This window comes from Chaetomium globosum, genomic scaffold, assembly GCF_000143365.1.
Source record: "Chaetomium globosum CBS 148.51 scaffold_2 genomic scaffold, whole genome shotgun sequence".
In the NCBI taxonomy this organism is placed as follows: Eukaryota; Fungi; Ascomycota; class Sordariomycetes; order Sordariales; family Chaetomiaceae; genus Chaetomium; species Chaetomium globosum.
The window spans coordinates 1,220,753-1,234,167 of NT_165977.1; the positions used below are offsets into that span (position 1 = coordinate 1,220,753).

Below are 13,415 nucleotides of genomic sequence, written 5' to 3' on the forward strand. Positions count from 1 at the left end.
AGGCGCTTTGTCTGAGCTGGCGGGTAGGTGCAGCTGATCGGATAAAGAAAGAATGAGGCGAGTATGCGCGCGGGTGCCGGAAGGTTGGGCACCGTGAAACGTTGGAAGCGAGTGTTGGAGTAATGCGACGTGTAAGTGCGCGCCGCTTGTACAATGTTTAATGTCAATGCAGTGCGGAGAGAGAGCGACTGGAATTATGAAACCTCTGCAGTTGGCGGCAGGGTATCCGTAATCAATTGAATTTGATCTGATGTGGAGTTGAAACAAACGAGGGCCGCGCCGTAAAAAAACACGGCTAGGAAAGAATCAACAACTTGTGGTAAAAGAGAGATGCAAGTTGTGTGATTTCGAGGAATGGCCCAAACGAGGAACCAGACCTCATTAAATTGGGACCCGTCGACGCGAACACGGATGAGCATCTGGCGTGCGGCCGGATCGGCCACCGGGAGATTAGATTTCGGGGAAAGGTCGAGGCGTGGAGCTAAGCTGTTTTGGCGTCTTGGCGACCAGACAGCTATCCCAAAGAGGCGATGCAGCAAGGCTCCCCTAACAGCTAGACCGCGTAATTCTGGTGGCTGGGAGATAGCACACACGTCGACAGCAGTCGCGCTAAGGCGCGTCATGGCCGTTTACGAAGGAGCGACAGGGGCAACACGGACCATATTGGCCCAAGTTTGACATTCAGATTGCGATGCTCCACACGAGGGCAAATGACGAAAGCAACTCCACGATAACCGAACTGCTTTTTTCGTTTCGCCGGCATCCTCGGACCTCGAACGCGCTGGCCAGGCAACCGATCGGGGCGGTTGGAAACTGGGGAGCAACCGGGGACCCGGCCAAAGATGATGGGCAGAAACGAGACATCCGGGGGGAGAACAAAGAGGAAGAGGAAGGCAGACTGGGGTCAATCTGTAAACCCATGAGACCGTTGACAAGGAACTGTAAATACCAGCTAGCTGTGTAGAGTCAAGTTGGTGTTCTACACAGTAGTTATGGTGGTAGTTGTTAGCGTCGTAGATACCACTAGTCCACATCCAGTCAGTTCAATCGGTCATCAACCTCCACCACACAACACATGTTACGAAGTACCAGATAGGTAACCATGAAATAACAATTCAGGAAGTACCATTCCCAGCCATTATCTACTCTATGTACCAATGAATAACAGTGACCCATTCGAGCTTTTGTTTTCCGGTCCTACCCAACCCGATCCGATCCAACCCATATCCATCCACCATAGGATGGCAAGAAGGTAAAGAAAAGTAAAGCCTGGCGACGCCATTCCGCCTTAAAACCAAACCAAACCCATCCGACTCATCCATATCATCAAGCTGGCTGGCCAGCCAATCCAAGCCGCCAATCCAGAAGCGAGGAAGTAGGAAAGAATACCTCCCCGTGACAGGGACGGGGACGGGGACATCATAACCCCAAACCCAAACACACAACAACACAACACAACACAACGTAACGTAACGTAAGGTATGTACCACCACCACCACCACCCTAATGGCTAATCCCCTCCCCCAAACTCATCCAATCAATCGCGCCCTCCCCCCCCATCTCCAACCCCCCCTGATGATGAGAATGAAGATGATGCTCCGCCGCACCCGCAAACATGCCGCCCATAAACGAGTCATCCGACGTCGTCAGCCCACCCTCAGCGGGGAACTGCAGCCATTGGTCAAAGTCAAAGTTATTCCCCGTAGGAACACCACCACCACCGCCACCACCACCAAGACCACCAGCGGCACCAGCCCCATCCCCAACCGCAGCAGCAGCAGCCGCCGCCGCCGCCGCAGCGCCGGTGTACTCTAGCCCGGCACTGCCCAGACTGCCCATGATGCCATCGACCATGGCCATCTCCATATCGACATCCTCGCTATCAGTATGCGGCGGGGTCGTCGCGCCCACCGCCGCGCTGAGGGCGCTCAGGTCGGGGGTGTCGTCGCCGTCGGGCAGGAAGGGCTGCGCCGCGGCAGTAGACATGTGGTGCTGCTGCTGCTGCTGTTGGAGGGAGCCGGTGGAGGAGAAGAGGCTATTGTGTCTGTTTCGGAGGCTGGTGTTGTTGTTAACGGTGCGCAGGTTGAGGAAGACATTCTCGGGCGGCGGGGTGGTGGGGCGTGCGGACAGGCCGCCCTGCGGCGCGAGGTTGAGTGCTGGCGCCAGCACGCGGTTGAGCATCTTGCCGCCGGGGCGGGCGCCGAGGGGCGTTGTTGTGGGTTGGGCGGGTTGGGGTTGCTGGCCGAGCATGCCCTTGCGCAGCAGAGCGTCGAGGAAGCCCGTGGCGAAGTCGGCCGCCGCGTAGATGTTGCGCAGATTGCTCATGACGACGAGGCACTCCTTGAGTCCCAGGATAGCACCCGCGCGCGTCTCGGCGTCGGGGCTCTTGGTGTCGAGCATGTGCACGATCATGGCTGGCAGGATGACTGTTACGCCTGTGGTGGGGAGGAAGCGCTCTAGTCCGTGTTCTCGCAGGTCGGCGGCCATGCGGGTGATGTGCTCGGCCGCCTCGCGCACGCGCTGCCGTGCCGTCTCTTGCACCTCGACGGGTGTGCTGGGGCCTTCGGTGGGCGATGCTGGGAGGAACAGGGGCCGGTGCAGCGCCGAGATAGTTGTGTGGTAGATCATGTGGAGGAGGTTGCGCTGCACGGCGAGCACCTGGTTGCCGCTGGTGGTGCTGGCGGCGTCGAGTGTGCGGTGCTGGCAGGCTTCGGGCAGGCTCGCGAACCAGCTCTGCAGGTGGTGGTCGACGTTCTCGACGTCTTCCATATTCTCGGCCCCCTTGTTCGGCAGCAGCATGTGCGTGCTGTTGGTGGTGTGCTCGGGCCGCATGCCACTCCGGCTAAGGACCGAGTATTGAACCTTGAGCATGTCGCCAATGAGCATGCATAGTTTAGCTTTCTCGATGCACATGATGGCGAGCTCGCGCTGCATCTCGACGTCGCGTATTAATACGCATTCTGGTCCCAGAAGCTGGTTTTCCTCCGGAAGCGCCTCGATTTCGAAGTCGTCCTCGTTCAGCGTAGGCACGTCGAAATCCTCGCTCTTTATCCGGGTCGGACGCCGCATGCCGAGGGCGACGAGGCGGTCTCGCATGAGGCAGGACCACCACACGCGCTTCCATAGCTTCTGCTTCTGCGGGATCATGGGCGTTTTGGCCGGGTCGCGGTGAAGACCGATCGTGTGGGCGAGTGAGATGGCGACGCCCATCCAGTGCCAGGTGTCTTTCTGGTCGTCGGGTGTCTCATACCAATACGTCATCAAGAGCAGGCCCTGGACGAGGACGAGGCGGTCCGTCTCGTAGTCGAAGTCGTAGAGGAGCTAACCTTCTTGTTAGAATACACACGCACACACATATACACTCCCGGCTATTTCCATCGTCGAGAGAAAAACTCACCCTTGTTCTGGAGAAAAAGGCCCTCCTTGCTTCCCTCCGGCTGTCATAACCGGCATCCCTCAAGAGACTCTCATCGACAAAGGCCGTGGCCGAAAACATGACGGCATGGTACAAGAATAGGCTGATCTTGCCGGACGCCCCGGACCTATCGCTGACCACCCTGAGGAAGTCATGCAGCTCCATAAGCGGCATGTAAGGGTGAACATACTCAACGTAGGCGGTGAGCAAGGCATTCTGCAGACGCAGGGGCGGCAGGGTGAAGACCTGCTTCCGGGCGAGATACTGCCTGTCCTCGAGCAGGATGCGGTCCGGGATGGGCCTGATGAAAGCGGGCCACTCGTTGACCTGCTCGAGAGATCGGAGCAGCGGGTGCACCAGGGCCGGGGACGGCGGTATCCCGGGGGTCATCGGAGGGAACCCGGTCAGGGCCGCCGCAGAGACCGGGGTACTGAATCCACCAGGGGATTGTTGGTCTGTCAGATGTCAAAGTTAGCTCTCTGTCACAAGCCAACGGCTTCTTCCTTTCTCCTTCCCCCCCCCCCCCCCATGACGCTGCCTTTGTTCTGACATGTGATTCTTGGGATTGGGTGGGTCACGCGGAGAAACAGGGTGACATTGGGGATTTGGAGTTGGGGAAAAAGGAGAAAAAACATGCAAAACTAATCCAAGACTTACACAACAGATTAGTGGCCGCCTGTCCACCGTTAACCCCATTCATGGGGAGAGAGAATGATCCATTTGATGGGAATGCTTGTTTCGCGAGATTGGCCGTGATGATTGGGGGAGCGGCGCCGATGCTCTTTGAGCGCAATGCCTCGGCAGTTCCAGCGCGTGCCCCCACCGAAGCCGGTGCGCAATTGTAAGGGAGGTTCTTTCTGGAAACAGCGCGGCAGGGGTGCCGAAGGTTAGCCAGTCGATTTCCGCTGCCGTTTGCGTGTACACGCATTTGAAAATGACGCAATTTGAAAGGACAAGACTCAGAGGAGAGAACAGTCGTCCCATCTCACACTGACGACGGGATCGCTTCGAGTTCAACCCATCCTCAATTGCTTGCTTCCCTTATTCCCGGCAGAGAAAAAAAAGGCCGAAACTTACTTTCGCCTGCGGCTTTCTTGTACGACGCACTCCACGTCGTCCCAACGGCAGTTACCACAAGGTGCACCCTCTACCACATCGCAGCGCACCTTGCGGGCTCGGCATGACACGCAAGCCCTGGCGGCTCGCCGTTTCGTGATTTTGCCCTCGGCGGCCGTTACTGATGCCCGCTTCTTCGGTGACGATGCCGTCTCGGTGACTGAGGCAGGTGCCGGAGGGGGTGACATGGAACTGGCCGGGCCCGACGAGGACCGCGGTGAAGGTGTATCTCCGTGCTCAGACATAGTGAAGTGGTGTGTAATTCGAGGAACATGAATTGGTATTCAGACGGCGGCCGAAGCCTAGAGACAATGGTCTTGTAGGATCCAGATTGTCGTGACCCAGTCCAGCTCGTGGGATTCGTCTTGGTCGGCTGATGACTTGTTTGGGCAGCGGGGTGTAAACGGCTCCTAAGCGTATCCCGCGAGTATCCGTGATTGTCTGGTGCTGGGGTGGTGTCGAGGAAGTTTCTTGATGTCAAAATCTAAAAAAGAGAATTCAAGAGAGGTCCCAACACGTCACAAGGGCATGCTATGTATTTAGGAGGAGGCAATTGGCACGAGTCCTCGGTGGGGAGGGAGGGGCCTGGCCGTTATATCAAGCCATGGCGAATTCCCCAGACAGTCATTGCTGTTCGCGAACGCGATACGTACCGTACCCGCAGTGTTACGATGGAACCCTTTGGGGGAAACGTCAAGGGGCCAAGCCTGGGGACATGGATGTCCTGTTTAGGAAGCGTGGGCCCTTGGCGGATGAGCCACAGTCAAAACAGCAACGCCCTCGTCGAGAAGAAACGAGTGCATTCCCCTGTGGCGAGCCGGGCCAAGGGCTAGACAGCGAGAAACGCAGCACGCATGAAACATTGCTGATCTCTGGCCTGACATTTGTGTCCTTCCTGAGCCCTCTCCATGGGGAAAGGGGTTCATCAATGTTGACGGCGGCGAGGGTTTTAAAACGCACAAGATGGTGGTGCCCCTGTACTGATTACATACAGACACCGACCCAAGCCTCGCCAAGAGTCTCACATGGATCACGAGGATTGTTCGTCAGCGAGGCACCAGCCAGAGACAACATTCTTCCCCCTTGCTCATCGCAAAAGAATGCATGCTGTCAGCTGGGCCTGGAGCTGCCCGAATCGAGCCCTTCACCCGACCCCGGTTCTCGCACGAGACCCACCGCACACCCGCACAAAACCAAGTTCTCCCTCCACAGATTCGTGAGAAGCGCTCCATGCCTCATTCCGCCAAGCGGCATGTGGGGAAGCCAATCAGCGCGGTTCACTTTCATCGCCGAGCCCGCGACCACACGTGTGAACTCCCGCCGTCGCAACCCGGACCCAGTTTGCCAGTCCCAGTCCAGCGTCAGGGGTTGACGACGGAGGCGATGATCGGTCAGGAACTGACGCTGCTCTCGCCGCCGCCTTCTCACCTTGAAAACACCCCTGGTCAAACTGCTCCTGATGGGATCGGCGGGACGGAGCAGGATGGTCGATAGGAATTCCGTGTCGCCGTGTCGGCATGCTGTTTGGCGACACGCGAGCACATGTCAGTCATGAAAAATGTACACTTCAAGGGGTAGGCGAGATACAGTGACGAAATGTCCAGCAACGGGGGGTCAATTGACCGTAGCCGTGTCAAACAAAAAAAGGCGCGCGAAGAGCCAACATATCTTTGGGCTTGTAGGTAGGGATTCCGGAAGCGAAATCCCGGCAGATGTGGTCGGCGAGACGCCTGCTTTCGTCGTTGAGGCGAAAAGGCGAGATGGCGAATCACATCCCGGCCGTTGGTCCGAACCGAAGTCGATTCGCTCCTGCAGTCTCTTTTCTCGAGCCAGGGTTTGATCCTGCCTTTCACTTCCAAGTTCACCTCGCTGAGTGTTGGACGACGAGCTTCACCACCAATACCTCGAATGAGATCGAGAAAGCTACTGCAGGGCAAGAGTAACACCTTCGTTGAAATTACCAAAACCGGACACAGGTCGGCGAAATTCGGAACTGGAGGGGAGGTCCTAAATCGATGCAACGGGCTATTTCTTCGGGGTTATCCCGAACCCTGGCCACTTGGCTGCACTTTTCTCCGTCGCATTTCTTTCCCCCGAGCGGCATTGACAAGGATAACAAACGTCGGGTCTAGAAAAAGTGGCTCGAGAGTGGCAGAGTAACAACATCATCGATCGAAGCTTTCAGCCTGCCACGGAAAGGGGCAAGAGCCATCGTCTAATGCTTCGCCAGGATACGTCACTGTTAACGTTTGCATCTCTCCTGAAACTACAGCTTTGTTAAAAAGTTCAAACCGATCCGGTTCCGATCTCGAGTCAGTTCAGGGCCACCTCGGTCTGAGGTGGGGCAGTTCGTGAAAGCCTCAACACTCCACATCCCCACTCACTGACTCCTTCCTGTGCCGGCCTGGTACGTCTGTCCCTGGCCTGGGCTGTGATAGACCCGCATATGTAGGCACCTTCGTGGCCATCCTCGACGATTGCAAAATGGTCGTTGTGCATTATCTTGCCGTGTTTTAAAGCACGTATATATCGGGATGCGGGAACGAGACGGGCATACGGGAAGGAGGGAAGGAAGGACACCCTCCAACCGCCGTCACAGCCGAGGTCCAGAATCTGTATTCGTACAGCATTTTCCACGTATGCGAGACTGCAACTACAGAAGTAAATAAATGCAGGCAGGCTGCAAACCATCCACCTCGACAAACAACGATCGGAAAACGCCGCTGATCTCACACCAACAAACAAAGGGGCGCAGGAAATATCCTCATCCACTTCCCTTCTTACTAGCCACGACTAATACACTAGTCAAAACCTTCCCCGCCATCAACACGACGCCAGGCTCATGCCACTCCACTCTGCTAACCCCTCCATTCTCCGCGTTTGCCCACCGCCACCCCGCCGGCCCCTCCCTCCCTCATCAACCCCAGAAAGGAGAGCCGGCCCCGGGTTTTCCCCCCCAGCCCAAGCGGCAGCGGCAGCGGGGACGCGCCAGCCAGCCAGCAAGGGAAAAAGGGTGCAAGCTCCGTCCTTTCCCGGCCGTCGGGAGCGGGAGTTGCTCGCACCTCCTGGCTGTCGGTCGGGTTTGGGATTGGCTGGGCCGGAGTTAGGGCGGATGTGACCGATGTCTTTGGTTCGGTTAGTCGAGAGATGGGATTCATGCACTTGTGAGTATACGGTGTAACTCGGAGGCAGGAGTTTGTGGCCTGATTCCTGGATCCTGAACGGTGTCGATGCGTTATGTTGTGTAATTTGTATGTCAATTGTTCGTGCCTGTTGCTCCCGAGTCCCTCGTGGCAGACAGGGGACGGCAATTCATGGCTTAAGGATCTATGGTATGTATCGCCTATATGCCTGACGTCGCCAGGTACACATTTGCACCAAACGGAGAGTGTGAGGTGAAGGAAGGTTCCGTCTGCGGTGAAGTCCCTTGACCATCACGCGGACATCGACGGATCTAAACAAGGAGTTCGGTCTTCAGACGACAACGACGCTATTTCCCCAATTAGCAGATTGGGTTCTTCCGTCCACTTCTTCGTGACACTTCTCTTGTGAACGGCCGGCTCCTCTTGGGGTGCATACACAAATCAGGTTTTTTCTTTTCTGGATTATTTTGCGAAATATTTTTTACAATTACACGCCCTACCTCGGCCTGCTCGCGACTTTACCAAAACTTGGGCGGCTGCCAAGAATTCAATGCTTCACCGAGATGGGCTGCCCGCAGAGCCAATGCAGCAGAGTGGATCTGGTTAGAGCCCAAAACGCAGGAATGCCGTGACTCGTTCACTTCTCCTTCTCGGTGGTTTTTAAATGGAGATGGAAGGTGACACTCGAGGGTGTGTTGTGAGGACCTACCTTAGGTATGTACATAGCTTCACAAGGAAGGGATCGGAGACGGTGTCCCCATCACCAAAAGGCGAGGGGATGGGTGCCTTGGACACCGTCATAACATAATCACTCCGTCTCGTCCCAGTACCCAGAATCCGGGGTCTGGTTACAAGAGCCGCCAAGGAACGTGCCGTTTGGATGCTTAGCCTCGGAGATTGGGACTGAATGGAGACGAGAGAGGGGCACCCCGCGGGTGGGGGGTGGGAGCCCAGATCTTGGCCGAGGCTAGTGGTTCTAGATTCCTTTGGGGATGTGATGATGGGAAAGGAGGGGTGCAGGAGAAACGGAGTGGCGATCTTGACGATGACGGTACAGGCCGTTGAAAATCAAGCTTCGACTTGGGTTCCCTTCACAGGCTTGGATTTCCGACGTTGTGGAAGGAAAGGATGGCAATAGGGCTTTGATGGGTGTCCCCCTTATCACATGCCGGCGGGACGTTGGTAACCCGTGTGTATTCAACGAGTGGCCTTCGTTGTTGAGTGAGAACTACCTACGCCATTGCTCCCAGCCCGTGTAGGCAAGGGCAGCAACATGGAGCAGTATTTACGGCATGGCTTGATGCTGAACATGACGATAATAACTCATGGAAGCCAAAGTAGGCATTCATTATACCCATTATCTTGACCCCAACGTGAAAGTGGACTTCCCTACTATGTACATACAACGAAACATCCACCCTCACCCCCACCCTTACAACACCAACCCTTACACTACCTTCGCATACACACTCAACCGATTCCCACTCCCACACAACACCCCCACATCCCCAGCGCACGCCATCGAGCACTCCGTCGCGGGCGCGTCAGCCGCGGTCTCAGCCAACTGGTCACCGCAGTAGCACTCGCGGCCGTACTCGGCGCCAAAGAACTGGTACGCCGCACAGAACTCGGCACACGCCTCGAGCGTCAGCTCATCCGACGCGAGGGCCGCGGCGCCCAGGGCCCGGACGCCCATCGCCTCGGTCACGCACCCGTGGAATTCCCACTGGTTCCCCTCGCCCTCGCCCTCGACGGCTGAGATAGTGGTGGGTTGGGTTGGTGTCGGCGCGGGGGGGTCGGGGTTGGTGGTGGTGGTGGTGGTGGGGGCGGCATCGTTCTCGTAGAGCTCGAGGCGGTCGGGCCCGCCGCAGTATTGGGCCGGGTTGCCGGAGCAGGGCATGGCGCAGTCGGCGAGGGAGGCGTTGGTGGAGGAGGCGTGCAGCACGTTGCCGCAGTAGCACTCGGCGGCGTACTCGGTGCCGAAGTAGCGGTAGCCGGCGCAGAAGGCGGCGCAGTTCTCGAGGGTCATGCCGTCGCCGGAAGCGTAGGTTTTGGCTCCGAGCGCGCGCGCGCCCGTGCCCTCGGTCCAGCAGCCGATGTGGGTGTAGGGAGAGACGGTGGGGGTGCGGGAGAGCGTGGTGGTGGGGGCGGAGCTGGTGGTCGTCGTGGCGGCTTGAGAGAGAGAGACTGACGTTAGGAAATCGTTGCGGGTGGGTGGTAATATTTTTTTTTGGTTTTGTTAAGCCAATCTACGCCGTCTCTCACCTTCTGAGGACGGGCTTCCCGTGGTGGAAACGCTCGATAGTCTGTAGAGTTCCAGACGGTCGCCTGCGCCGCAGTATTCGTACGGGTCGCCGCCGCAAACCATGTTGCACTCCGTCACAGGGGCCGAGACGCTCCCGGAATTGAGGCTGTTTCCACAGTAGCCTAGCATACAAGTTAGTCACTACGTTTCAAGGGGGGGTACGGTTCAATAGTATCACTCACATTCGCGGCCGTACTCAGTGCCAAAGTAGGTGTACCCAGCGCAGTACGTCGCGCACAGTTCCAGAGTCATGGCATCGTCCGCATACACATCCTTGCCGGAAAGCGCCCTGCTCCCAGTCGCCTCCGTTTGGCATCCAACAAACGTGTAGTCGCCCACGGTCGGCTTGACAGCCAGGCTTCCCGTCGGAGTGGGGGTGGCAGACGTGGTCCGGGTCGCGGTCGTCGAGTACAGCTCAAGGCGGTTTCCGGCGCCGCAGAACTCGGTCGGGTCACCACCGCAGACCATGTTGCACTCCTCGACAGGTGCTTCGGTGCTGCTGGAGTGGAGACTGTTGCCGCAGTAGCATTCTCGGCCGTACTCGGTGGCCCAGTAATCGAAGCCAGTGCAGTTGGTCATGCAGGACTCGAGCGTCATCTCGTCGTAGGCGAACGCGGCACCGCCGAGGGCCCGCGCGCCAGTTCCTTCGGTCCAGCAGTCGACGAATACATAACCACCAACAGTAGGCTTGATGGCGGGCGTCGGCGCGGCGGTGGAGCTGCTGGAGCTAGTGGTGGTGACGGGAACGCTGGTCGAGCTTGAGACAGGAACGGATGTCGACGAAGGGGTGGGTGGGGTGGTAACATCAGCGCAGGTGGCGCCCCCAGTGAAGGTACCGCAAGTACCGCCCAGGTCGCTGGCCTTGTTGAAGTCGTCCGTGTAAGCGGTGGCTCCCGAGCCGGCAGTTACACTGATTCTGGAGTTAAAGCTAAGACCGCCGGGGATGTTAAGACTAGCCGAAAAGAACGTGTACTGGCCAACACAGTCGCCCTCCACCATCTCGACGGTGGCCTCGTTCAGGGCCGGAACCGGGTTGCCGTCCGCTGTGTTACGAGGCGTCAAATACGAAACACCGAGGTTCACCGGGAGGTCCTTGTGGTCATTGCGAACCTATACCTTGGTTAATACCGGGGCCAACTATCGTTCCTGGGCGAAACATACCAGGGCAGAAACAGTGAGATCGCCGGGCCCTTGGAGCAGGCAGCTCTGCGGCTTCTGCAGGACAATGGCATCAGACATGGGGTAAGAATTGCCGTTGTTATCGTACTCCTCGCTTGACCCGTCGTCATAGTTCACCACAATGGTGAACGATGAGATGCCGGCGGCGGTCGGAATCGTGGCTTCGATCGGAAAGAACTGGTGTTGTCAGCGTCACTATCAGGGGATATGGGCGGGGCTGGTACGTACGCCAAAGGTATCGTCGAAGCCAGTTGACACACCCTGTAGCGTAGCCGTGGTGGAGCAGGTGGCAGACGATCCGCAGCTGTTCCCGCCGTTCCGGTCCTTCCAAGTAAGAACAACGTTCTCAATGGAGCTCGCCGGAACCTCGGTGGTCCTAACTCTAATGAAACCGGTCAAACGGAAGCTGGTGCCGCCCGTGTTCAGGGTCAATTGCATATCGACCGGCTTGACGGCATAGGGGGCGATGGGCTCGGTAAGGGTGACGCCCTCGGGAACAACCTCGATCATTTTCTGAAGCATGGCCTGGCAAGTGTTACGGAAGACAGTGGCGTCGGTCAACGTGCTGATGGTAGCGTTCCCGTCCGAGTTATAGACCTTGAAATCCGAGTTTCGGCCAACGGCGATAGAGGCACCAACGACAAGTGCATTTTTCGTGTTCCCGGCGACATATTCAGTGGCCACCTTGTTGTCAAACTGGGCGTTGGTCGTATCAAAAGGAACCTGTCCAACAGACTCGGGGACGATCTGGGGGAACTCAGTGCTGTGAACAGAGCCGAGAGTATGGCCGCAGGCGACCAATTGGATCATCTCGGTGGCGGTGAAGCCCATGCGGTCAAACTGTTGTCTAAAAGAGACAATGGAGTTCTGGGGCTGCGGGACGCCGGCGCTGCCGGCTGAGGTCGCGTCCTTCCGCCCGAGTCTGAGGGGGACGACGGGACCACCGCAGGAGCGGACAGAAGCGTACACTCCAGCGGCGATCAGGTCGGCCAGAGAGGACTGCGATGTCAAGTAGTTGGCGTAAAACTGCAGTGTTGTTCGGTGGCCGGGTCCGGTATTTTCGCCATTGTTCAGCTCGAACTGCAGCGAGCCGTCAACTCCACCGGTGCCGAAGTATTTGTTGTGTGGTGCCATGTCACTTCTTCAGTTAGCATTCCCATGGAATCAACGACTAAACCATTGCCTAACGCCCCAATATCTCACTTGTCCGCGGGCTCTATGTCACACCCAGGGGCTCCCGGTATTTCGGTCCTATCCACCTCCTGATTTCCTACAAGTGAACATCACGTACTGAAAACCCACGCGCAGCCATTCGCTGGCGGTTACGCGCCCGGGGCCGGCAGCTTCGTTGTTGCAAGGCGTGATGATGTCGTTAAACAGACTGCCCTGAACGCCCTGGAGCTGGTAGATAATCTCCTCCATGTGGTCGGTGGTGGCGGGCCATGTCGGATCCGCCTTGCCAGTCTGGGCCGCGAGGGACAGCAGACTGGCAAAGACAGGCGCTTTTGTTCTCATCTTGGACGAGGATTCAAAACATTAGATTACGGATGGGCGTATAGTCGTGAAGGGGCTCTCGAGGAATCAAAACGAGCGGACAGAACCCGGTTGTGCGACCCTGAACCTGGCGGTCTGGGTGGTGTGATCCGGGCAATGTAAGAGACGTTACTCTAGAGGAACGAATCGACAGGGCAAGGCAACCTGCTGGAGTCAGGGCAAAGCGAGAGTCGGGGACCAGACGGTCAAGGTCGAGGAGAGATGGCTACCGCTGGTTGCATCTTGGAATAACACGCGTGTTGGGCGTTGATGTGTTTTTCATCATGGCCGTTTAGGGCTCAGCTCGGCGTGAGAGAGTCTCGGCGGGACGATGTGACCTCCCTTGCATCCAATCCCGTCACATCCCCCCTGCCACTCGTATTTCCACAGGGGTCTCGGCTCGATGTTCCCAGGTCCAAATAGAAGCCAAGCCTCTCGTCCACCCAAATACAGTTCGTCTGATTGGGCGAAACACCAGCTTATCGATTCCAGCTCCCAGCCGCATTCCATTCTTTTTTGGGGTCGTACCTTGTGGAGCTTGCGGTCTGGGCATTGACGGAGAGTCACCAAACCCGACACTATTGAACGGCGGCTTTTCTGGGCTGCAGCGCTGTGGACTCAGTCGGCTGTTGTCGTTTTTGTTTGGCAAGCCACGTCGGCAGGATCAATGCGTTTCTCGTCCCACTCCAACGGTCGGCGAATCAATTCTGTCTCTCTTCTCAGC

At 57.4% G+C, this 13,415-nt stretch overlaps 3 protein-coding genes across 3 annotated transcripts; 1 reads left to right on the top strand and 2 right to left on the bottom strand.

Annotated features, from left to right (window-relative positions):
* Positions 1 to 1,503: 1,503 nt before the first annotated feature.
* On the bottom strand, positions 1,504 to 4,776 carry CHGG_02516 (uncharacterized protein; the record flags this gene model as incomplete). Its single annotated transcript, XM_001229031.1, has 4 exons — positions 1,504 to 3,321; positions 3,398 to 3,870; positions 4,073 to 4,320; positions 4,493 to 4,776. 4 exons carry the CDS (start codon positions 4,774 to 4,776, stop codon positions 1,504 to 1,506), a joined length of 2,823 nt encoding a protein of 940 aa, XP_001229032.1.
* A 470-nt stretch (positions 4,777 to 5,246) lies between these two features.
* Positions 5,247 to 6,025, top strand: CHGG_02517 (uncharacterized protein; the record flags this gene model as incomplete). The annotated part of the gene is made up of 2 exons (XM_001229032.1): positions 5,247 to 5,451; positions 5,526 to 6,025. The coding sequence occupies 2 exons, from the start codon at positions 5,247 to 5,249 to the stop codon at positions 6,023 to 6,025; spliced, it is 705 nt and encodes a 234-aa protein (XP_001229033.1).
* Positions 6,026 to 9,121: 3,096 nt separating this feature from the next.
* Positions 9,122 to 12,673, bottom strand: CHGG_02518 (uncharacterized protein; the record flags this gene model as incomplete). The annotated part of the gene is made up of 6 exons (XM_001229033.1): positions 9,122 to 9,861; positions 9,940 to 10,101; positions 10,162 to 11,089; positions 11,141 to 11,335; positions 11,387 to 12,299; positions 12,450 to 12,673. The coding sequence occupies 6 exons, from the start codon at positions 12,671 to 12,673 to the stop codon at positions 9,122 to 9,124; spliced, it is 3,162 nt and encodes a 1,053-aa protein (XP_001229034.1).
* Between the last annotated feature and the right edge of the window lie 742 nt (positions 12,674 to 13,415).